Source organism: Phycodurus eques, chromosome 13 (genome assembly GCF_024500275.1).
Source record: "Phycodurus eques isolate BA_2022a chromosome 13, UOR_Pequ_1.1, whole genome shotgun sequence".
In the NCBI taxonomy this organism is placed as follows: Eukaryota; Metazoa; Chordata; class Actinopteri; order Syngnathiformes; family Syngnathidae; genus Phycodurus; species Phycodurus eques.
Genome location: NC_084537.1, coordinates 20,247,631 through 20,273,485, shown reverse-complemented (window position 1 = coordinate 20,273,485; position 25,855 = coordinate 20,247,631). Strand labels below are relative to the sequence as shown.

The following is a 25,855-nucleotide window of genomic DNA, read 5'->3' as shown; positions in this document are numbered from 1 at the left end:
GACACATGGCAACTGTTTTAAATTGTAGAAAAAATATGCACAATATCTTCTTTATAATAACTAAGCTGAACTAAACACTCAACATCCTTACACAGGTATTGATCAATATGGATATCAACATTGGCATCAATATTATCGATCCTTGCATCACTAACCTGAGCTGTTCAAATCAACAGTGGCTCAACTAGCAGTAACAGTCAAGTGCCCTTATTAGTAACGCAATACAGCATAAATAATAATTTAACACGTTTGCCTATGCACTGATTAAACAATACAGTTTGTAGTGCTTCTCATTTATTTTTTGCCCCTTTTACATGGCATAATAAGTTCAAAATGATACAACCGCAATAATGTAAAAAAAAATGCATTATTGCTCGCTTCCTTGCTTTTCATCAGACTTTCACACCGCTTGTGTGACATGTTATTTAACACATTTTGACATGACACTGTGGGGAAAATACAGGCGTTAATGAGGTTGGAATCCATGAGGAACACTTAGGAAAACTCGTTCATTTATTGTTAGCATTTGACAATGAGAGTGCACCACAAAAGCATCACACCTAGCTTACAGTCTCACTAGTTTATTGCTGCATACAGGGCTATGGTGACCTGTTTAGCATTCGGTCGTGTGCATACTGAATCTATCAAAAAGTTGACTAAAAGTAAGGTGTTTTGTATCGACTGTGTGTGTACAGTAGCACTGTTTTTATTGTTAATTGTGGTCTTTGACAAAAATAACAGAAATGGCATTGTGTTTCAAACTAACTAGCTTAGCAAATCACGACGTGTATATATAAGGCACTTTTCGAAGCTGTGTGTCATTGAATGTAGACCCAGTGATCATCTTCGTATTGCTTGTGTGTTTTGTTTTGTTATTACTCCATGTCATCGTGGTTTTGGGTCGACTCGTTGATCACCTTAACAGAAACACAAAAGAGTCAATGTAAAGCTTCATTTTAGAAGTCATTACGAATAGCACGTGCGTATTGTACCTGACCGTCTCTAGTCTCGATGGTCTTGATGAGAACCTTCTTGGTGGTTGCAGTTTCCATGTGAGGTTTGTAATCGATCATGGTTTCTGGAACGATTGGAATGTTAATCATCGAAGCCGTATTAATGGTGTAAAAATGTGTAAGAGTAAACCTACCTCTTAGGTTGAGAGCGGAGAAGTTCGGCATTGGGGTTGAGATTCTGTAAATAAGGTAAACGCCGATGAAAACACGCCTCACTGCAAGCGATATCATCAAACTTTGATGCCATGCTGTAACCGGGTTAGATGGAGGTCTACTGTAAAGTCATATTTAATGTTGCCAATCTGTCTAGGGTAGCGTTTCCCAGCCTTATTTCACCAAAGACCAATTTTACAACAGAAAAAAAAAATAATAGACTACACACCACGGAACAAAAATGTCACAAAACATATGAATCCTGATATGATGATTATCTTCTCTGAATTTACTCACAAGTTGACTTAAATATTACACAAATATATGATAGGAAGTACAAAAATAAAACTGGCACAAAATATTTGAAAATTATACAAAAATATTGGGGGAAATATCAAAGTATTAGACAAGAAACCCAGCAATATTTGAAAAGAAATTAAATCGTGCCAAAATATGATAAAATAAAACACATTGGAAAATGCAAAATATTAGACAATATGGGGGGGGGGGGGGGACATTTGATAAATAAAATAAATGTTTAGACAAAAAATAAAAACCTATTAGATGGAAATTACAAAACATACCACATTTGTTACTACATTTTGATAATTACTAAGGCATTGCCCTTCCCAAAAGCATATATTAAAAAAACCTATACAAAAATGGGAGAAAAAAATAAAAAATATTAAAAAAATTAAAAATATTAGAAACAAAAATAGAAATGCACAAATATTTTTATTTTGAATACAAAATTTTAAGCAAAACAAAATATTAGACACAAATAATCAGATGAAAAATACACAAGTAACGTAAAACATAGTGAAGTTTATACATAATACATAAGTGAGTTCAACATGTCATGCGTCACCTGCTCTCCTCTCCTTCCAGCAGCTTCCTGTAGGTGGCGATCTCAATGTCCAAGGCCATCTTGACGTTGAGGAGGTCCTGGTACTCCCGCAGGTGGCGAGCCATCTCATCCTTCATGTTATGAATGTCGTCCTCCAGGCGGGCGACCCTTTCCTGATAGCCGGACGTCTCCATGGAGAAATTGTCCTCCATCTCTCGCATCTGCCGCTCCATCGACTCGTTCTTGGGAGAAGCGACCGAGGGTTGAGGGTGAGGTGCTTCGATCATAACCTCGATGGTAGCAATTGTTAGCTACTCACAGTTCCTTTGAGGGCATCCACCTCACAGGTGAGGGCCTGAACCTGCCGCCTGTAGTCGTTGGCCTCTTGTTTGGCCAGCCTTAGAGCTTCATTGTTGCGGGCGGCCGCTTCGGTAAGGTCGGCAAACTGAGAGTAAATGATGTTCACTCAGTTAGGAGAGAGTAAATGTGGCACAAAGCATGGAAATAATGAAAGATATGGTGTGGGCCTGAAGAAAAACATGCTTTTGGACTTTGGAAGTCACTGCAGTTTGAACTGCAGTGACTTCCTTGTTCCCACAGGGGGCAATAGAAACAAGCTTTTCGGTAAGGCCCTCTGTATTGAGACCACACTGACAAATATAGAATGAGGGGGGAAAAATGAAATCTTTGAGTGAATAAAGTCTTTGTATTACAAAAATATTTAGTAACAGTGAGAGGAGGAAAAGTACAATTTTGTGTTTTTTCCTCCTAAAATGACAACTTTATTCTTGTAATTATGACTATTGATTCAAAGACCTAACACACGGATGGTGGAGTGGTGCATTCGTCTGACTTCAGTGCAGGCAGCGTGGGTTCAGTTCCCACTCAGTGACAGTGTGAATGTGAGCCTGAATGGTTGTCCGTCTCTATATGTGCTGTGTGACTGACTGGCAGCCAGTTCGAGGTGTAGTTTGCCTTTCGCCCAAAGTAAGATGGGTTAGGCACCAGCAACCTATGACCCTGAACAGGGTAAACAGTATTTAAGATGGAAAACTTAAAATACCGTTGAAACCAGATGTTTACATACAGTATATAAAAGGACGTGCTTTTTTCCCCTCAGTCTGACATGAAATCAGACTAAACCTTTCCTTTTTTAGGTGAATTAGGATTTCAACAGTTTTAGTGTAAAATGTGCAACAACAAAAAAATGAATGATTTAAACAAAACCAAATAATGATGAGGATGCTGCTTTTTGCTGTAAACACATTCCGGCTGTGCGGTCTAAAATCCTAACCTTGGACTTGTACCAATCCTCAGACTCCTGGATGTTTTTGGAAGCCAGGTTTTCGTACTGCAGGCGGACATCCCTCAGAGCGGCCGTCAAGTCTGGCTTGGCCACGTCCATCTCCACCTGTACATGCTGCTGCATCTGGATTTGATTCTGCAGCTCCAGCATTTCCTACCACAGAAGGCATAGAGCCAGTATGCGCACGTCTCACTACAATCTCTATTCCTGCATCGATTCGACCTCTCAGCAGATAAACAATAGATCCCTTTATAGTATGCAGCATTTCCTCAGTAGTCACACCAAAAAAAAAAAGGAGCTTACCTCATCATGCAACTTCTTGAGGAAGTCGATTTCCTCCTGAAGGGACTCCACCTTCCTCTCCAGGTCCAGTCTGGTGAGGGCAGCGTTGTCCACATCCTGCGCCATGACACCCACGAGCTGACTTAGTAAGCGCACTTGTGAAGCTGACATGAGTTATAAATTGCATCTTTGCTGACACTGAGGAAAAAGACTCTTACGTATACTACGCTGGACTCTTCCCAGCCTCCTTTACACAGCAATCCCGAAATATTGGGGGAACCTTTATCGCACTTTATCGGCGTTTGGTCCAGCTCTGACCTCGTGAAGTTAAGTTCTTGAAAGTTACAGTATGGTTTTTATGGCGAGTCATGAAACTTGGCTCCCATGCCCATACATATAGCTAAAAACTTTAAAGTTTTACAATTTAGTGTTACCCATCTGTTTAATTCATGTGGTTCATATTTGGTAACAATCGGGCAAAAATCGCACTTTTGAAGAAAATGGCTAAAACGACCGTAAAATTGCTGCTTCGCTTGGGAGTTTCCTCATGATAGCGATACCGACCAAATTCCATGTTGCTTAATGAAATACAAATTTGGTAGCAATCAGAAAAATCTTTAGGATAAGTTCACTTTTAAAAGGGCCAAAATTACCTTAAAATGCCTGCTTCGAAACAAAATGGCTAACCTCCTGTGTGTTTTCGGGGATGCTTTCTTGAGACTTTTTTTGGGTTATACTTATGATACACATTGCTTTTAAATTTCATTTTGTTAAGTAGAACGGACTTTGGGGGCAGAGTTTTGACCCCAGGAGGTGCGCCGAGTAGAGCTGCGGCTCCTCTGCGTCGAGAGGGGCCACATGAGGTGGCATCCGTTTAGACTGACTCCTGTACTGTCCTCTCCCTGCTGAGGTGTTCTGGGGACGTCCCACTGGGAGGAGGCCATGGGGAAGGCCCAAGACAAGCCGGAGAGACTGTCTCCCGCCTGACTTGGGAACGCCTCGGGGATTCCCTGTAAGAGATGGAAGTCTGGGCTTCTCTGCTTTAGGCTGCTGCCCCCGCTACGATAGATGGATAGATGGGTGAACCAGCCTGACAATTTTGGTGAGGTTTTGATGAGGGTCAAGTCTTCAAAAAGGCAATTTGTTCGCCCTAATAATAATAATTTTCATTCTTATAGGAATTGAAAGGCCGCACGGTGGACGAAATTTTCATTCTTACAGGAATCAAAAGGCCGCACGGTGAGCGGCTGGTTAGAGCGTCAGCCTCACAGTTCTGAGGACCGGGGTTCAACCCCGGCCCCGCCTGTGTGGAGTTTGCGTGTTCTCCCCGTGCCTGCGCGAGTTTTCTCCCACATCCCAAAAACATGCGTGGTAGGTTGATTGAAGACTCTAAATTGCCCGTAGGTGTGACTGTGAGTGCGAATACTTGTTTGTTTATATGTGCCCTGCGATTGGCTGGCAACCAGTTCAGGGTGTACCCCGCCTCCTGCCCGAGGATTGCTGAGACAAGCTCCAGCGCTCCCGCCACCCTTGTGGGGAAGAGCGGCTCAGAAAATGGATGGATGGGAATTAAAAAGTGTAGACTAAAATCCTGAGGATGGATTACATTTCCAACCTACCAAATCTCATTTAAGATTGCCAAAACATTCCCTAAACCAGTGGTTGCTTATTTTAACAGCCTTGCGTGGCTCACCTGACGATAAAAACATTCCATTGTCCATTATCAATTAGTGTTTGTTTCGGAGTTGTCGTGGTGACGCCACACTGGCCAGCTTTGTCCTCCGGACTTTGGCAGGCCGTCAAATGAGGCATCAGAAAATGAAGCGGCTTTGCCCGGCGCTAATGCCGCAAACAAAGCGCGTTATTCAGCCCGGGTATCCCAAACGGACCGGAGGCTAGGAGGGTGACCGTCTGCCTGACTGAGCGGGCCAGCGTGCAGGCGGCAAACGCCTCATTGTTGGCATGTCACCCAGAGTTCCTTCCTCCCATTCTTATACGACAATGTATGGACTGCCCACGCAAGCTTCCGCAGCAGATGTTTGCCAAAATTATTTATTTAAAAAAAAAATGGTTTTCTTGCCCACCCGGGCACTGTCTCCTTCAAACTCAGGTCCTCTACCAACGTTCTGCGAGCTTGAGGCTTCTGCGCAGGATGTTGGCTGTTCCCAGTATTGCGCTCTTCTGGACGGAGATGTCGGATGTTGTTCCTGGTATCTGCTGGAGCCGTCCTCCCAGCTTTGGGGTTATATTTTTGTATTTTTCTGCTATTTTAATTTCCTCTTACTATCTCTGTGAAGCACTTTGGGTTGCCTTTTTTATGCATTTTATGTATAAAAAAATATATATACATTTGATTTGCTTTAAACAAACACACTTAATAATGATTAAAGTCCTTATTACGGAAAATGTTCAGCATTGCGTGCCGCAATGCATGATGGGAAACGAAGCGTGGACAATCTTAAAAGTACACAAAATACAGGGATTTTTCTTTTTTCAAAAAAAAAAAAAAAAAAAAGATTGACATGTTCATTTGAGTCATTGATGGTGGAGTGGTACACTTGCCTGACTTTGGTGCAGGCAGCGTGTGTTCAGTTCCCACTCAGTGACGGTGTGAATGTGAGTGCGAATGGTTGTCCGTGTCTATATGTGCCCTATGACTGACTGGCGACCAGTTCAGGGTGTAGGGGGCCCCTTGGTAGCATGGCATCAAAGTTGGACGATGATTTTGAGAAGTCGCCAATGAAAACGGGGCCCCCCAATCTAATGTTGTGGCTGATACTTGCATGCCTCATCCTCATAATGCCATTGACTTGACATTAATCCCAAACACGTAATGGCTGCTATTGCCAGGCGGCCAGATCTCACGGTGGCTTGTCCTCTCGCTCTGATAACCACATTGGGCCCCACACTGTTGTTGCCAGAGTCCGACTCATTCAGCGTGACCAGTCAGACTTAAAAAGAGCTCTTCTTGCAGGCCTGATTGAACACAACAGTACCCCCCCAACCGACCAAGTATCCAATCCTGTCCTAACAGGCCCTGCTCTCAGGCTATTTGGGATCATGGCTACAATCCGCTGTTGTGCCACCACAGGGGCACATTCCTGTCTAGCCAAGCAGAAAGGAGACAGTCATAGGGATGAATGGGAAACTCATGTGATCATTTTACACCAGTTTGAAATCCCCTTACAGTGGAACCTAAGAAGTAAAATGCCCCAAAATTACACTTTTATACGAAATGCTACTTCAAATATGAGCGATGTGATACAATGGGTCGGATCATACTGTTACCTGTCGGAAGCTTTGCAAGTTGGCCTCGGCCTCTTCCCTCAGGGACATCTCATCCTGCAACCTGGCACGAAAGACCATACATTAGGGACGAAATTTGAACATGTTCTAGCGTCTGGACACTTCATTAGGTACACCCACAAAATCTAATGAGATCTCACCAAGTTTCGTTGAAATACATTTTCTGGCGTGGTATCAAACAAAAGAAAAGATACCTGTAACTTCCTTTGCAAAGGTAAACAAGTTCATTAAAAATGTCTTACGTATTCAATTTGATTTTGAAGGCCTTAGTTACCCTTTAACAATGACATGTCAATCTAAAAATGCCAAAGACACAACAAACAACGTTGCTGTATTTTCTTTGGCAACTTTGACGCATTTGTAATTAGCGTTTAGCATTTATAGAACTAAACATATAAAAAGATTGTAATACAATATTAATGAATTAATTCATGCATTTACTTTGGCACCATGCGTCACTCACATTAGATGACGTAGGCAAAAAAGCTTTGTAATATAGCGTCACCGATTTGTTGAGGATACCTGCTTCGGATTTGCGTGAATTCGCTAGGAGTTTGTCAAAGTACAAGTCCTGGAATTTGCCCAAAATGGCTGCTTCCAACCAAAGTGGCTGACTGTTTATTTTCGCACATGTCCACCCAATTTCATGTTGATCAGTGAAACTGGTGTAGTAGATTTTACAGAATGCACCCAAGACAAAAAACATTGTTTTATGTTTGAAGTTATTTCATCGATTAATTCGTTATTAGAAGAATGAAGTTGAAATTTTATAAGAAAAAAAAACAACAAGATTTTATGAGACTAAAAATCGTTAATTTACGCCTGTGATTCTCAAAGTGTGGTACCACTAGTGGTACGCGGCTCCCTCTTGTGGTATGCAAAAGAATCACTGCCTAAGTACGCTTCAATTGTATTTAACTTTTAAGTGCAATACATTTGATCTTTTAAAAGGGTTTGTTTTCAAACATCTATTTAGGTACCATTTTTATTTAGCTTATGCGCAGTCATTTTTGTGATTGAATAATGACTTAAGTGCAGTTTTGTTTTTCCCACTGCCAATGTTCATCAATCGATCCATTTCTTTACTGCTTAACTTCACAAAGGTTACGAGTGAGCTGGAGCCTACCCCCTTCTGACTTTGAGCGAGAGGCGGGGGAGCAGACTATAGACTAACAAGCATCCTCACATTCACTCCTCGGGACAATTTAGACTCTTCAATGAACCGAGCATGCATGTTGTTGGAATGTGGGAGGGAGACCGGGACCCGGGGCAAACCCACGCAAGGTGATTAATTTGAGGTGGTACACGGTGTAAAAAGTTTGGAGAACCATTGCAGTGTCCATCTTGGTTGGCTGGCATCAGGTGTACCTAATGAAGTGACCGTGTGAGTGAGCCCCTCCTCTCCCCGTCCTACTTTTCTCCGAGCCTCCCGATGTCGTCGGCCAGGTTGTCCCGGTGCACCTCCACTCGGGCCTTCTCGTTGCTCAGCTGGTCCACCTGGCGCCTCAGCTCCCGCATCTGGTCCTCGTACAGGTCGCCGACTCTGGACGTGCCCTTGCCGCGGAGCTGCTCCAGCTCGGCCAGCAGGATCTTGTTCTGCTGCTCCAGGAAGCGCACCTTCTCGATGTAGCTGGCGAAGCGGTCGTTGAGCGACTGCATCTGCGCCTTCTCGCTGGTGCGGTTGGCGATGAACTCGCTGTTGATGGCGTCGGACAGCGTGAAGTCCAGCTGCCCCGAGGAGAGCCGGGGCATCGCCGCGCTGCTACTGCGCAGACGCTGCGTCTTGGTGGCGTAAATCCCGCCGCCGCCGCCGCCGCCGGGTGCCCCGAAGGACAACACCCGAGTAGTGCGCACGGGAGCGGAGTACTGACGGCTGGTGTAGCTGCTTCTCACCGCGGTTCTATCTCCGCCGAACATCTTCCTGTAGGAGGAGTGAGGAGCTGCTGCTCTGAAAGTAGACATGCCGGTGCACGCGCGTCCCAACAGCATCGCCGCACTCGCGCCTGCGCATTTATACTCTCCTCCCTATGCAAATGAGGCCACGTGGTTCGGAGCGGCGGTGGAAGCGTCCAATCGCGTCTTATGTCCAATAGGTTATCTAACAAGTTCAAACTTTGACTATAATTAATAAGAATATTCATCAACATTTTATGTAGTTTACTATTTCAACCGCTTTAATAATCACATATTCGGGATGAAACGCGTCACTCGTCTCACTCTGCTTCACCTTGACTGACATTGACAGGCAGTCACGCATTCGGCGTCACAGTGAAAAGGTGGAAACCTGATGAAGTTAGAAGAAGAAGAAAAGTTGACTCCCATATGTCTTAATTATACAACATGAAAGTCATAGCTTCCAAGAAAGGGCGGTTTTAAAACAGTCCGTTTGTTTCATAACACGGGCCAAACATTTCACAAGAATAAAGTTGTATTCCAAAAAATTGTAGAATTTTACAAGAATCAAGTCGCATTTAAAAAGAAATTGGCTGAATTTGACCAGAATAAAGGTGTGTGCAGTAAAAGTCGTAGTAGTACATCAGTACAGTTGTAATTTTTCAAATGTCATACTTTTACAGGGAAGTGGTGAATCCTTTACCATAAAATTTGAAATTCGACAATAATAATGCTGTATTTCTTCCAAGAGTTGATATAATTTGTCCAAAATAAAATCAGAATTTTTTTCTGAGGATGAAATTGAAATTCTTTTCAACTCTTTACATAATGTACGTTATGTAAATAACAATACATTCATATAGTAGAAGAAAAGTTGAAATTCTACAATAACAATGTTGTAGTTATAAAACTTAATATTTGTACTTCCCAGAATTGCTGGGATTCTTTTCTTTTTTTTTTTTCTGGTCACATCCCACATTCGCCACTTGTTGCTCGGCAAATTTCATTTATCAAATGATTTTTGTGTGCCCCCAAACTGTGCTATTTCCTTGGAAAGAGGGGCAGAGCACTCTGCTACCAAACATGTCGGAAAAGAACAGTGAGAGGCAGCAGGAATATAAAAAATAATGGATACAAATTATCACATTTTTCTGTATTTAATGTAAAAGCATATTGTAAATTAAATGAGCTTTTTTTTTTTTCCCCAGCACAGCGCCATCAGCTGGCACAGGGCCGAATTTCCCACTTGCACACACCGTACTCGGCTAAAATCTCATTTTGCTAATTGCATTGGCGCGCTCTCAGTGTTAAAACACATGAGTGTCAGGAGTCTGTCAGGTGGGTGGTGATGGTGAACTAACAATAACATAGTACATGTGTACCGTGTCTCTGGTCGATAACGTTGATACTCTTTGGACACAACTTGACGTACGCACACTTGCGAGCCTGAAAGAATCCTGGTAAGGAGGGATTTGATTCGGCGTAATCGTGTTGGCCGGGTGGACAAATGCTTCTTTCAAGAAATCTTTTCACATTTTTGTCTTCTGGCAATGTCAATGCGGTCGAGTCACTCACTTACTGGACTTGTTTTTTCGTCTGTGCGATGGCAGAAGACAACAAATGGGGTGACTAAATCTTTCACAAGCACCCTAAAGTCGTTGTAAATGGCACAATGTTGTGTGTGTCCCTGTTTAGGTTCACGCCATTTGCGTTTTTCGCTGTTACGTACCTGTCACATTGTTTAAGATCATTCCAATAATAAAGGCCCCAAGTAAAGTCGAGTAACTTGAGTAATAGCGCAAAGTAAGCCTGTAACTGCAACCCGATGTTTAGCTATCGGCTATGAGACGTAAAGACAAACAAAGTGGTTGTTAGTATTGCATTGGTTGTAGCAAAAGTGGTTTAAACATGAGCAAGATAGAAGTACAACATTTGCGCCCCGGAGCCTCAGTGTGAGTAAACCGTGGAGCGCCTTTGCTGAAAGTGACAATGGACATTCACATGATCAACTCACTTGGAAGCAGGGAGGGAGTGAACGGGGGTGATGTAAAAATTCCTGCTCCCAGGCCTCTTTATGAGGGAGCCAGGCAGGGATTGTGTATTGCTGACTTGTCACCGAACAGAATGCAGACAGTCGGCGCTAATTATTGTTTGTCGGGCCCCCACCGGTGTTTGCCGTTGTCACCGTTTGGGCCAAACTGTTTTCATTCCGTGCAGGAATGTATGCCGGGTTCACCACTGCCAAGGAGATGTTTTGCGGCCTGGTCAGTAATCGCCCAACGAACGGGACGTTCCATTTTTGCCAGGATTTGGATGTGTATTGGTTATGAAACAAAACCAAAAAAAGACATACAAATCAACACTTCGTTGCCTCACTAGCACGTCTCCCGAGACACGCTGATGAGATTTAGTGGCTTGGTGTGGGGGCCGCTTTATAATTGATATACACAGACATTCTGATGACTTTTTCTTTGTAGACTGTCTTCTCATTTGCACTCAAATTCTTTACAGGAGTGATCGGACTGCAAAGCCACTCGTATCACATACCAGAGCTCTACCTGCCACCTGGTGTGTCCTGTCCCATCCTATTTGCTCCTCGTCATGTCCCTTCCTCACAGGTTGCAGTTTTGCCTGGCTCACCAACCCTGTCCTGTCCTATCAAATTTGCTACTCGTTGCGTCCCATGACCCTTCACTGGGTGTAGAGTGCAATGCCTGTCTCACTACCCCTGTCCTGTCCAGTACCATCTTTCCCGTGAAACTATACTCACAAGGTATAGTTTCTGTCCTGTCCTTTCATATTTGCTACTCGTCATGTCCCCTCATCTCTGGGTGTTGCACGGCCTGCCTCTCTGTCCTGTCTGCTCTTGTCTTGTCTTGACCTGTCCCATTTTGTCCTGTCCCATCCCATTCTTTCACAGCCCTTTCTCACAAAGTGTAGTTTTGCCTGTGTCACTATCTCTGTCTCGTCCTGTCCTATTGGTTCCTTGTCACGTCCAACGTTACAGGATGTAGCTTGCCAGGCTCACTCACCCTGTCCTGTCCCTTCCTGACAGATTTCCTACTCATTCCATTCCTTCCTCACTGGGTATAGCACTGCGTACCTTACTACCTCTGTCCTGTCCGCAACAGTCTTTTCCTGTTTTGTCCTTACCTGTCACAGCCTTTGCTCACAGCGTGTAGTTTTGCCTGGCTCACTCACCACCCCCATCCCGTCTTGTCCTGTCAGATTTGCTACTTGCTCACTGAATGTACCTCACATCTTGTCCTATCCTTCCTGTCTTGTCATATTCCATTCTGTCCCATCCTGTCACAGCCCTTCCTCACAAGTTGTCGTTTTGTCTGACTCACTTCCACTTTCCTGTCCCGTCATGTCCTATCCTATTTGCTACGAGTGACATCCTTTCCTAACTGGATGAAGTAATGCCTATCCTGTCCCGCCTTGTCTTGTCCCATCCCATCTTAACCTGTTTTGTTCTGTCCTGTCTGTTAAAAAAAATATTTTGATGGAGAAAAAAGTGCATTTTCTTTTCATTTGTAGTGAGTAATGCATGGGATTTCATGACAAAATTCATTTTATGCCAGAGTTCTCGAATCCAAATGAGGATAGCTCAGCCTTGGGGGAGGTCTGTGCCCAAACGAGAGCCATTCTGATTCCTTTCGTTCATTGTAGTAAAGTCTTCTAGTTTGAGCAGGCGTCTTTTACATACAAATCCTGCAAGATTTACAGCAGTCTCGGCATTTATGCACATTTGCCTTTTCATTGAACCCAGCAAAGGCACTTTTACATGAGACAGCATGGCTCAGTCAGATAATTAGATGGCATCAGCATCCTGTGTCACATATAAAATACTTGATCGATAGTCACCGTAAGTGTCAGGTGTAAAACCTAACACCCCTGCCCTGCCCAGCTCTGGTACTACCTCCAAAGGCCGGAAAATTACATCTTGAGTCAGCATGTAATGTCATATCTTGCTTCTCCTCCACAATGTGACTTAAAAACCACAATCCTTGGGACCAGCAATAAGCCTGCCCTTGTTGCATCTCTCATGGCGGTGAATCACCACCCACCCTTGTGCCCGGTCGTCCTAGCGATCACCCCCAATATTATTTAAACAAAGAAAGAAGGGGCTACCCTGAGCAATTCAAAATGAGGGGAAATCTAAATACGTGGATATAAAAGGCTATAAATCCAAGAGCCATGCCGCCCCCACACTGTTGCTTTTGTGATGTATGGTCAATTATGGCATGGAATTCCTCTTCTCCGTCTTTATACAGGAAAGGGAAGGTTTTTTTTCCCATGTCAGAGTGTAAATGGGTGTTCATTTTGAGTTTCTTTTGTCTACCTTTTTTGTCCATAACAGCAATAAATGAATGAGGGCTTTTCTCTAAATCACCATAGTGACAGACCAAAGCCTTGGAAGAAATCCAAAATGGTCACTTCATTTCAAATGCTCTATTTGTGTGTATGGGGGAGAGGGGGTGGGGACTTCACCGTATCCCTACCCGGGTGGACTGATTTCTCAGCATTACCATTAGTGTTAGCACTAGCACTAAATGGCTTAACCCTTTCAATTGGCAGTCACGTTAAATGTCAATTGCATGTGGCGGACAGCATCAGCCTGAGCCAGTGACAACTGCAGCTGACACCTCCTCCATGTCCTTCAGTCAAGTGTGAAGACAGTCAATAACATGCTAATATTTGTCTTCAGGGCAGCAAGGTGGATGAGTGGTTAATATTTTGGACTTTTCCTCCAATATTTTTGTATTTTATCAAAAGTTAGTTTATGTATTTTGTCCTGGTATATGCTTATTTTTCATCTAATATTTTTGTCTTTTTGTGTCTTATTTTGTATGATATTCTTTAATTAGTGTCTGGCATTTTTCTCTTTATCCCACAATTTTGAGGGTCTGGTTAAAATGTGTGTATTTTTCTGCTAATATTTGTGTTGTCATCAGCTAATGTCATGTGCTTTGTATTTCCCTCGTAATATTTCTGTATTATTTTCTAATATTTGTTTACTTCTTTTTTTATAAAATGTGTAATTTTTCAATATTTGTTCCAATATTCATGCATTTTTCATCCAATAGTGTTTTATTTTTATGGATTACTTTCTAATATTTCTGTATTGACCATCCAAAAGGTTTTGCATGTTTTGGTCTGTTAGTTTTGTATTTTGGCAGCACGCTTGAGAGTGGTCGGCATGTCTGGCTTACAGTGCAATAGAAAATAGATACATGAATAATTGTTTTCACTTTTCCATTAAGTCCTTTTACAAGAGTTTTGTATTAGTATAATTCAGAATAAAGACAAATGACGGTCACATGTTCTGCAGCTACTAACCTTATGAAAGTCATAAGTCCTAAAAGTAGCTGAAGGCATAAGCAGAAGACAAACAGTTTCTTGTTATTCCAATACTGTATGTAAAAACAAATACTGTCTAGTCAAATAGAAATATATCAGTCTGTACAATAGAAAAATATTTTATTGAAATATTTACATCTTTATGCAGCAATACATTGTATTTTTTCACAAATCTGTCCTTTTCACAATTTGTTGAAAATGATCCACATAAACCACTGTTAACTATATTGTGTACTCGAAAAAAAAGGCAGTATAGTTCAATGAAATGAGCAGACCAAAAACCTCCAGTTTTGGCAGAAATTCAATTGCAAGAACATAAAATCCATCATTTCAAAAATCGGTTAATATATTACAAATCGGTATGTGCGTGCCCCACTTAAGACCACCAGTCATAAAATTTCACAGTACTGTCCACACCTCATATTCATTACATCTGAGGAGTGTTGTGACTGCAGCCTGCCACGAGAGTTCCCTCTTGCTTCCGGTCCACCCGAGGACTCTGCTTCTTCAGGGTGCACTCTTGTGTCTGCTATTTTAAATTCCACCGAAGTGAATGAAGAAAGGCTGCCGTTTTTGTTGCCCCAAGTTTTGGAGGTGTCGATCACCGGCGACACCCTGAAGCCTCTCCCTTTCGTGCAAATTGTGTCTTTGCTCTGGCTTCTATCACTAGCGTCGTCCGGGAACGGGTCGGAGTCACTTCCATGGGGCATGGTGAAGTAACTGCACCTTGGGGGTTGAGGCTTGGCCAGTTCCTCCAGTTCAGATGATGATATGACTGCTAAGGGAGTGTTCTGGCTTATTGGGTGAGACTCCTCACTGGAGTTCTCTGTGTTGTCGGAGCTGCTGTCCAAATCCCTGTACATCCCATCTGGCGGCGAGTTTCTTATCAGATGGTTTTCCTTGAGCAACCATCGACCTTGGTCAATCAAGACCCCGTCGCTGGGTTCCGGGTACGTTTCTGCCTTGGGGGCTGGGTCATTGTCTACCTTTTTGCAGTAAGACAGGACCTCCCTTGAGGCTTTTGTAAGGGAGTCATCAGAAGAGAAACTCCCACCTTTGGAATGACCTTGGGATATTTTGGCGGTAACCCGCTCCGGATTAGTTCCTTCAGTGAAGCCTTCTGGACGTCTCTCTGAAGCATCTTCACCGCTCTCTGAAGCAATATCCACAGATTCTTGGCTTTGATATCCACCACTCTCCAAACTTTCTGGTCTGTAGTCTGATAAATCTGAGGTGATCGGGCTCTCGAGGCATTTCGAACCATACGGGAAATCTCTTTGGCTCTTTGGGTTGAGGGTTTGCTTCATTTCTGTGGTTTGAGCACGATCTGGCTCTATTCTAATTTTGCCACGTTCGTCGTATGTAAATATAAGCGAGGAAGACTGCAGCGCAGAGTTTACAAAGTCAAGGAGTTCTTGTGAAATTTCCACCGGGTGGCTGAAACTGCTGCTTTGCTCTTGGGGTTGCATCCCTACCTCGTTTTCACTAACTGTGTCCTTCTCAAACCGCTCTTCGGACAAACACTCAAGTGAGTATTCAGTGCTGTGTTCTGTGTTTGAAAGATCTTCCTCACCAGACTCCTTCTGTGGGCTTGTACAAACGGTCTTATCAGGGACCTTTGTTGGTATTTCTACCTCTGGATTTGATTCTTGGGCACATCTATTTATCAAGTCCTCAATGCCATTATTTTCACTCTCTGTTTTAGTTGGTGTCTGATTTGGCTTCTCCACTCCCTCTCCAGATTCTCCCTTAGTACAGGTGTCCTCATCCAGCTTCTCTATCTGTTCTGTTATGTCTTTTTGTTCCTCGTCTGTAGGAAGCTCAGGTACAGCTACATTACCATGAAACGTCTTGATATTGTCCTCACTTAACACCTCTCTTCTTTCGTCTTCCATGTTTTCCTCAATGTCATCATTTTCCCTTACTTCATCTTCCGTATTATCCTCCTTGTTGACAACTCCCTCATCGGTGGCACCCGCTATGCCTTCAACCTCTGTATTTGGTTCCTGGAAACATCCCAAGTCATCTTCACTCTCTGTTTCAGTTGGTATCTGACTTGGCTTCTCCATTTCCTCTCCAGAGTCTTCCTTCTCTTCCTCCTCATCCTCCTCCAGCTTCTCTGCCTGCTCTACTTGAGCTACTTGTTTCTTGTCTGTAGTAGGTTCAGGTATGTCAACATTAACTTCCTTGTCGTTGACCTCATTTAAGACCTCTGGTCCTTCCTCTTGCATGTTTTCCTCAAAGTCATCTTTAGTGTCTTTTTCATCTACAGTATCATCCTCCTTCTCGTCCACTTCTTCAGCTCTCTCATGATGGGGACTTGGTGTATCTTTTACCTCTGGATTTGTTTCTTGGGAACATCCCAAGTTGTTTTCACTCTCTGCTTCACTTGGTGTCTGACTTGACTTCTCTACTTGGTCGACAGATTCTCCCTCAGGACTAGAGTTTCTAGTATCCTTGTCATCCTCCTCCAGCTTCTCTGTCTGTTCTGTTAGATCTACTTTTTCCTCATCTGCACTGGGTTCAGGTACATCTACATCAGTATTACCCTTCTTGTTGTTGTCCTCACTTAAATCCTCTGTTGCTTCCTCTCCCAAGCTTTCTTCAATGTTATCATGCCCCTTCACCTCATTAAAGACACTTGCTGTACCTTCTACCTTTGGGTTTGGTTCCTGGGAACACTCAAAGTTTTCTTCACTTTCCGCTTCAGCCAGTATCCGACCAGGCACTTCTTGTACAAGGTCTTCCTCTGGGCAAGTGTCTTGTGTGTCCTCCTCATCTTTCTCTGCGTTCTCTGTCTGTTTGACTTGAACACTTTCTACTTTTCCCGCATCCATAGTAGGTTCTTTTGTCCTCCCAGGCATTTCCACTTGGTCTATAGATGCTTCATCTGGATTAGTTTCTCGAGTGTCCTCCTCACTCTCTGCCAGCTTCTCTGGCCATTCTAGCACACCTACTTGTTCCTTGTCTTTAGTTGCTTCAGGTGGATTTATATTGCCCTCCTTGTTGTTGTCATCACTTAAGACCTCTGTTCCTTCCTCTTCCATGTTTTCCCCAATTTGATCTTTGACATCCTTTTCATCTTCTATATATTCCTCCTCCTCTTCTTCTTTGTTCACTTCTTCGTCTCCCTCAACAGGCTCCCACGCACCTTCTTCCTTGACGTCTTTATTCTCAGCCTTCTCGTCAGTGGTTTTCTCTGCCCTATTGTCCTCATCTTCTTCTACCACATCTGCCTCATCGCCTTTAGTCACATCTGTCTCTGCACCATTCTCTCTTGCTTCAAGTTCATCTATTCTTTTATCCCCTTCCTCTTTGAATACCTCATCTTTTTCCTCACTTTCCTCATTTTCTGTCCCTTCCTCGCCATGTTCCTCTTCTTGCCCCGCTTCTTTTCTCACTGGTTCCTCCTCTGTGTCCTCCTCATTTCCTTTCTGTTTCATCTCCCCTTCATTCATCACCTCACCTGACTCCTCCATGTGATCATCTTCACCCTTTACATTTCCTTCATCAACTTGGAAGTCCAGTGTGTCTCCCGGCGATACTTTTGATTCTTTAAATGTATACCCTGTTTCCTTAGCAGGTTCTTCTTCCATCTCCCCACCCCATGATGAGCCATCGTTCTTATCACTGGTATTTTCATGAATCCATGCATTATCACATCTTTGTTTTAAGTCTGAATCCTGCACATGCTGCTCCACAGCTGCTGATTCTGAGGAGTTTCGTTCAGGCTCTACAACAGTGCCCTCTTCTTCTAGAGGTTGTTGAAATGCTGATGACATCTCCATCCTGAGGTCCCACGACATATTCATCTCCTTCATTAGCTCATCAACAATTAAACCCTGGACCCAAACTGCATCTTGTGCGTCTTGAAATTTGGGAATGAGTGATTCTCTCTCCAGATTTTCCCTCCAAGTTTGGAAATCCCTCCAGCTCTTCATGAACTGGGGAGAAGCTCCACTGTGCAAATCAGTCAGACCCGCCCGTTGCTCATCCTGGTCTTCTATAGCAGAAATGTTCAGCAGGAACTTCAAAAGAAGCATGGCCTCTGAGGCATTTTCCGAACCGGTGCTGTCAGCTGTAAGACCATCTCTCAGAGTCATCACTGACAAGAATGACAAGAAGGCTTTGCACGAGGAGCCAAACACCGAAGCCACCTGAGATGAGAATTCCAGAGGACTGCTTGATTGGTTAGATGTCTTTCGCATAGAATGTATTGATGAACAAAGTTCTTGCAAGACCGGTTTCATCTTTTCTTTAGGGCTTAAAATATTGATTTGCGATGGTGATTCATTGATTATCTTAGCAGAGGTGTTTGACCATACACAGTTCTGATGGTGGGCGGGTTCAACATTTGGCACTGAAACATCTGTTGGTTTGTGTTCTTTGGGCCAGAGGGGGAACGAGAGACAAGAAGCTGATTCCCTCAAGGCATTAGAGGGTGTCTGACAGTAATCTTCTGGATCGGTCTGGGTTTCCTTCTTTTCTTCAGTTTCTGAATCACAACCGATTTTAAATAAAACCTTTGTTGGTGGCTCTGGTCCATTTGAGGTTACCATGTACACCACTGGGTCTGGAATGACCTCCTCCAACCAGTTCTCAACATACTGGTGGATTTCAGAGGGGGATCGGTTGAGAGAAATCTTTGAAACATTTTGTTGAGCCAACGATGAGGATGACAGCCTGTTGACGGCCATTGGAATGGGCTTGGTACTTGCCTTTTTTCTTGAAGATTTTTGGAGCTTTAAAAGATCTGACACGTTCTTCTTCATGGAAGGCCTGACAGATGGAGTATCTACATTGTCGCCATTATACTTAGCAGCTACTTTATTCATGTTTTTTTCCTTGGTTGAGGATCTAGCTAATATTTCTGATTCCATTCCACGTCTGCCTGAAGTTTTGGTGTACATTTTCTCAGCTAGCTTCACGTTTTGACCACTTTTAGCACTCTCCGTTGAACTAAGGCTCTTCCTTCCAGCATAAGCCTTGCTATTGAGATGGTCTACAGTCGATTGTTTCCGCTTTTTATTAATTAACCTTGACTGTGAGCTTTTTTTTGTCTCTGTCTGTTTCTGGAGTCGAGTTGAGGAGTTTTTTTTAGTATTGGCTTCAATGTTAGACACTGAAGATGTGCCGTTTGCCACCTGGAGTGTTGAGGACACAGGCTCTGACGATAATGACAACATCTCCTCTTTCTGTCTTTGGAGTGAGTCAGCAGTAGGCTGCTGCCAGCTAAAGTCGATGTCATTGCTGGATGAACAAGGCCCTGAGGTTGTGGACTGGTGGCTTTGTGACACTGGAGGGGAATGATACAAAGGTCCGTCACCTGGACCCTCATTTGCAAGGTAATTGTTGTAGCAGCTCTGACTTTCATAAATACGCATCACAGTCTCTCGAACCGCCACCCCATCATTTTCTATCTTGAGAACCTCGGCTACCCCCGAGGACCTAAGAAGGGAGGCGTTGTTGCCTTGAGGAACAGTTTTCAGAGGCTTCGGGACCGGTTGGCTACTGCTACTGTGTCTGACCCTGCAGTATCCCTCCATTGTGTCTCCTTCATTTGTCCTCTCTAAATATGAATAATGGTCCAGGGAGCTTTCTTGGACCCCGGACTCTGTCAGCATCTTCACACTCTCAACAGGCGCCTCCTTCTTCACATGACCAGGGCCTGGAGTAGGGGCACGTCTGAACCTTTTTTTTCTTTCCCCCATGTCATTAAAGCTGACCACAGCTCCACTTGCAGGAGGCTGGTTCCCCTCTTTTGCCTCGTCTTTGCATATGTCCGAGGGTGGTTTGGCAACATAGATGTTCGAGTCAGGAGAAATGTTGCCCGACTCTGTGACAGAGGTACGAACTGTCCTCCTCTTAAGGCTGGAGCGGCTGACTGTGGTGGTCCAATGGAGCATCTCCTCCTCTTTGATGGTGAGGCGCACTTTCATCTCGACGGACATGCTGCCATCTTGGTTCACCCGGAAGGATTTCTCGACGTCGTCGTCCTGAGGTAGGATGCAAGCATTCCGCTGGTGAGCCGTAACTGCAGGCTCCAAGCACATCGGGTTGGTTTCGGTTGCTCTAGCGTGACTGTTTGCACTTCCCTTCTGAGACTTGTTTATCTGGTTGATGATGTACTGCTCAGATGACAGAGAAAAATTCCTGGAGCCTCTTCCACTTGAGACTGATTTGTGGTTGTCTTTTGGGAAAGAAAGATGAGAAAGATGATTATTACTTGGATGATAAGGTCATATTCATTTCTATGATATTTTAAGCCTGATGATTACCAAGGCCTTTCCTTTAAAAGGAGCATATTATATAAAATTGACTTGTTATTTGCTTGTATAAAAATAGTTGGGTCTGGAGTGCCTGCTTGCCTGCCCGCATACAGTATGTGTAATTCCAAGTAAATCTTTTGTTATTCGGTTAATTTTGTGAGGTAGCCTCTGACCTACTGTTACATAACAGAGAGCTTAATTTACATAATAACCGCCACCCATGATGTGATCACCTAGGCAGGGCGAAGATACAGAATCACTTTGGACTACGCTGTCGGAAATAATATGCAGAGGCACAATCATACAGAAACATCTACATCCCCCATGGGTGTGACACCCCTGCTATCACGTCAACGCAGAAAGGTTAACAGAACTGCATTGAGTTTTGTTGGATGCAGAGATTAGCGTTCGCTAACAGTGTTAGCCTTCTGAATAGCGTCACATACTGGATTGTGAAGTTGTCGACGTGGTGGCAGTCAGACATTATTGGTGTTTGGTGACGTGTTCATGCGCCACACACAGTGAAGTATGAAGCGGGTGCTCGCTTTTTTCCACAGTCTGGACTCTACTCCAGCAAGTAGAAGCAAGCATCCGGCTGCAGCGTATACCTGACGGCCAAACGTAGGTTGGAACGCGCATTGTCGCGGGCAGATCGAGCCCGTTGTTACACATACACTTGGCAGCAAGATGATGAGAGGCAGCCTGAGAAGCCTGTGTGGTTGCAAAGCTCAAGCTCTGCCCTTAGTTGTCATTGTAACAAAAGCCTGATTTGCCATTGGCCCATCAAAATATAGTGTGGGATGAGGGCTGGCTCACTTGTATGAGACAGAGCCAGGTCCACCCCAAAAAGGGCTGATTTCAGCAAGACAGTAAATAAGTTGTGTAAAGGATGATGTCTTTTGGGTATTTTAACAAAAGCACGTCACAGACATTATGAAGACACCAACAAACTATTTGAAATTGTGGGGGGAAGAGCTGCATATGTGTCCTTTACTGTGCCTTCGTGTGTTCCTTGAATGTTTCTTCATTTCAAATGTGAAGCTTAAGTCTTTGATCACGGACAACCATTCGCAAGACAGTTTACGCTTACGACAAGTTCGGGAAAAAAAAAAAAAAAAGATTAGTACGTGGCTTTAAAAAACAGGCCATAGAGTAAGACTTAGCCTTGAGGACAACTGTGTCTGCACAACAGTGTTCTGACCTTGATTACAATTCTTAAACTTTTGGGTTTTGTATGACCAACATGACCGATTGAACACTTACTAGCTTGAAATTGCAGCATGGATGGTTGCCCTGTTTCTATAAACATTGCCTGGACCGTCTGGCTTGTCCTGTGGAAACTTTGATTGCTGAGCCTGAAGGACTCATTGCCTGCTGCCACCAGGAATCCAGAGCACAGGATTAGAGCAGCTAGACCTGTGATCTGCAAGAAAAGGAAAGCAGTTTTAATACCACAACACCAACAACCTCTGTTGCGACAACTCGAGCAAATTAGCAACAGAGACTACTAACATCAGGGAGCTGGTGTTCTTATCGGATGCCCTGCTGGAATGGTTTTTGACCAGGGGAAACGTGCGATTGGTTGTTTGGTAAACTTGGCAACCGGGGTATTTATGAGTTTGCGTATTTGGCAAACTTCTCACCTTGTCACTGCATTGGAGAGATCAATTGTTTGGAAATCAATGGTCTTGAATACCTGCTTCTAACTGGGGCTCATTAGGCCAAATTCCCTAGTAGGAGTTTGTCCAAGTATGAGTCCTGGAATTTGCCCAAAATGGCCCCTCCAAACCATCCATCCATCCATTATCTGAGCCGCTTATCCTCACAAAGGTCGCGGGAGCGCTGGAGCCCATCCCAGCTATCTTCGGACAGGAGGCAGGGTACACCCTAAACCGGTTGCCAGCCAATCGCAGGGCACATATAAACAAACAACCATTCGCACTCACAGTCACACCTACGGGCAATTTAGAATCTTCAATTAACCTACCATGCATGTTTTTGGGATGTGGGAGGAAACCGGAGTGCCTGGAGAAAACCCACACAGGCACGGGGAGAACATGCAAACTCCACACAGGCGGGGCCGGGGATTGAACCTCGGTCCTCAGAACTGTGAGGCAGACGGTCTAACCAGTCGTCCACCGTGCCGCCCTCCTTCAAACCAAAATGGCCAAATCCCTGTTCAATTTCAGGCATCAGGATCAAACATCATGAAGGCAAGCAAAATTCCTAAGAACGAGAATCCGAAGATGCCCTCTGTGTTTCTGTTGCAACCTGCTGATGACACTGTGTGACACATTAAGCGCAGAAGTCCCTCCCATTTTGAGAACGTCCTGTTTGAAGTACTGTTTATCGATTCTTAGGTGTTGTGTTGGTCACATGCGGTCAAAATGTAAACAACATGATGAAGAGGACTGATTAAATACCAATTCTAAATGAACCACGATATCTATTGGTCCATTTGTGGATCAAACACCTGTTGTGAATTTTGCCATTCAGCTCCTTGTTAGAGAACAGCATAAAGAACAGTGGACATATACATTCAAAAGTTTAGAGAAGGTGAAATTAAGTTCTTCTCAGGGCATTGAATCGATGGCAACTGGACTGTTCTGGTTGTCTGAGAAAACGTTTCGCCTTTCATCAGAGCAGGATTAATCAGTGTAGTTAGTTAGATCCTAAGCCTTGTTGCATGAGAACCTGAGAATGAAATAACCTGAATGAATGACAATATTCACACACATTAAGTGAATCTGTTACGGTTATAGTGCAGTTTAGGTTCATCCTGAAATTTCACCCAAAAGCCAAATAACTCTAACTTTTTTTGAGTAGTGTATTTACATTTTCAGCAGGTTATCCGGTCTTGCAAAAATTCACCGCTGTTTTCGGGCCCTCCAAAAGACGATTCATTTGTCGAAACAATACACAACGATGTAGTGGTACATTCGCCAGGCTTCAGTGTGGCCAGCGTGGGTTCAGTCCCCATTCGGTAACGGTGTGACTGTGATTTTCACCCGAAGTGAACTGGGATAGGCTCCAGCACCCCACGACCCTGAACGGGAGAAGCGGTGCAGAGAATGGATGGATGGAATACACAACGATTGCAAGAGGGCCTTCACACTGCCTGGTACGCAGGCCCTAACGACACTCTCAAGGATCCACATATAGATTACTGAAGTACTCACTCTTCTGCCGTCGATCGCGTAGAGTTTGAGCACTGGAAACTGCAGAATCTGTGAGAGGTAGTCCAACAAAGCGTCAAAGGTGGGCGCTGTCCTTTTCTGAAGCACAATCGTGCGTCTCACGGCAGGATCCTTGTTCTTGATTACCACGAGCCTCCTCGGCGTCCTGATGGCCACTCGCTCTGGAACCTTCTCCGGCCTGCCGCTGTTATCATCTCGCCTCCCGAATGCAGTGAACTGAAGTCCCTGACGTCTCCGCCGGCCTGCGCTGAAGGCTCTGGGCGTGTTCCAGGGCACCTGCCGCCGATGTACCGCCTCCAAATTGAGCGGCTTGACTCGTCTCTGGTCAGAGCACAGGTAGGACCCCCCGTCCTGTAAATCATCCAGTCCCTTCACCAGGTGGGTCCCTTGGGGTGTGGTGATGGTCCGCACGCCAAAGGGCAGAGGCACTTTTTTGGAAAGGGCGTCCAGGAGGGCATCAAAGGTCTTGAAGGTGCGGGCGTTGATGACCACTCGGTGCCCGCCGAACGTATGATCGCCGCTTTTGTAGAAGCACAGACGTTTAGGCAGTGAGGGGTCGGACGCCGGGTGTACCGATCGGGAGAGTTGCGTAGGCCCGCTGGCTGGGGAATCTGCCCGGACAGGCTTCCCCTTGGTGGGTGTGTTGCTCATGTTGAGCCGCTATGGAAAAGACACAAATGGGGAGCTGTTGTATACATTTAAATATAGTACGTTTTCGTCGAGATCCTAGAAATATTAAACATTCTATAATTTTGCTTGACTTATTCTGTCGTGTGGCACAACGGTGGAATACTGGCTAGCACACATTTCCAAAACATGCACGTTAGGTTCATTGAAGACTCAAACAGAGATTCTCAAACCTTTTACTTTCAGGGGAGAACGACCCTCTCATAATCGTAACTCCGATTCGACTACTACCACCTGTACACCTAAATGGTAAATGGAGTGCACTTAGATAGCGATTTATGAGTAGAACCCACCACCTTCACAGAGGAGAGCCCGAGCTGAGGCTCAAACCCAGAAACAATCGGCTGCGAGGCAGACATGCTGACCACCGTGCTGCCGGAGCGTTCACGAAAAAATATAACGCATATTTCTAATGAATAACTTTATATAAGTCAACATGATTAGCACCTCTGCTACTTTGACCTACAAACAAAAAGCCTGGACAGAGACAAACATCAATTTAAACAAAAGAGCCCTTCAGGTACTGCAGGAAATCTGAAAACATGACCTACATGTAGAAATGCATGGATCTTACCTCGTTTTTTCACATTGCGGCCGATTTAAAAGAGTGTGTATCGATCCTTGTCCAAGCTAAAGCCTCTCAGCCATGTGTGTGTGTGTGTGTGTGTGTGTGTGTGTGTGTTTGTGTGCGAGGGCTATTTCAGGACTAGCAGCACTGCGGCCAATTTGCTTAATCTTTGCTCCGCATTTCAACATAAGGTAACGCACACAAAAAAGCAATAATATAAAAAATAAATTGTCTGTCCTGTATACTTGTTTGCGCAGGAGTGGGATGATATAAAATATAAAATATAAAATATAAAATATAAAAATAAAAATGAAGAAAACTCATCTCTGTCTGATTGGCCACAAAAAAGTGCAGTAAAGTTAATATGGGCAATTTGCAGTATAAAGAATATCCTGAGCTCAAACAATGTTACTAGGGAATTTCACTCTCTTGCACATTAAACAGCAGAGGGGACAGTTACCAGGGGACAGTTACAATTGACAAGCAGGCTGCATAATCAGATTGGAGTCTTCTTGGGTCTAATAGGGATTAGCTGGAAGATTTTGCACACTAGTATGAGTCAGAATAAAGGTGGAGCATGGCCTAAAAACAGATAATGAATGGGTCACCAACATTTATAAGTAATAGCTATTCTTTTTTTTTTTTTTTTTGCCCCTCAAAGTAAACATACTAGAGACCAGCGATGTACCACAAGTAACACCACTAGTGTTACACCACACTAGTGGTACACAGGGCTCTAAGTAGCGGCACGCAAAAGAATCAAAATACAAATACAATTTAAAGCTTTAACATATGCAATACAATTAGAAATATGATAATAATTCATGTCGCTATACATAAAGCCTGTTTAATTCTTTAATTGAGTTTTTTTTTTAAGTACAGTCCAGTTGTATTTTACTTACGCACACTACATCTGTTTTTAAACATTGAGGTACACATTTTATTTAAATTTGACATGTTACACATTTTA

General features: G+C 43.9%; 2 protein-coding genes across 3 annotated transcripts; both read right to left on the bottom strand.

Moving 5' to 3' along the window:
• Positions 1–298: 298 nt before the first annotated feature.
• On the bottom strand, positions 299–8,881 carry LOC133411364 (vimentin A2-like). 2 transcript variants are annotated; one of them, XM_061693674.1, is made up of 9 exons: positions 8,322–8,881; positions 6,890–6,950; positions 3,623–3,718; positions 3,308–3,472; positions 2,333–2,458; positions 2,035–2,255; positions 1,148–1,191; positions 993–1,078; positions 301–917 (listed from the first exon to the last, which is right to left on the bottom strand). In XM_061693674.1, exons 1-9 carry the CDS (start codon positions 8,867–8,869, stop codon positions 876–878), a joined length of 1,389 nt encoding a protein of 462 aa, XP_061549658.1. In that variant the 5' UTR covers positions 8,870–8,881; the 3' UTR covers positions 301–875. The 2 variants fall into 2 exon arrangements, with proteins under 2 accessions (XP_061549657.1, XP_061549658.1); XM_061693673.1 differs by having other exon boundaries at positions 299–917; positions 993–1,191.
• A 5,433-nt stretch (positions 8,882–14,314) lies between these two features.
• LOC133411363 (oxygen-regulated protein 1) lies at positions 14,315–25,047 on the bottom strand. Its single transcript, XM_061693672.1, has 4 exons — positions 24,892–25,047; positions 23,613–24,290; positions 21,697–21,856; positions 14,315–20,354 (listed from the first exon to the last, which is right to left on the bottom strand). The coding sequence occupies exons 2-4, from the start codon at positions 24,279–24,281 to the stop codon at positions 14,554–14,556; spliced, it is 6,630 nt and encodes a 2,209-aa protein (XP_061549656.1). The 5' UTR covers positions 24,282–24,290; positions 24,892–25,047; the 3' UTR covers positions 14,315–14,553.
• Between the last annotated feature and the right edge of the window lie 808 nt (positions 25,048–25,855).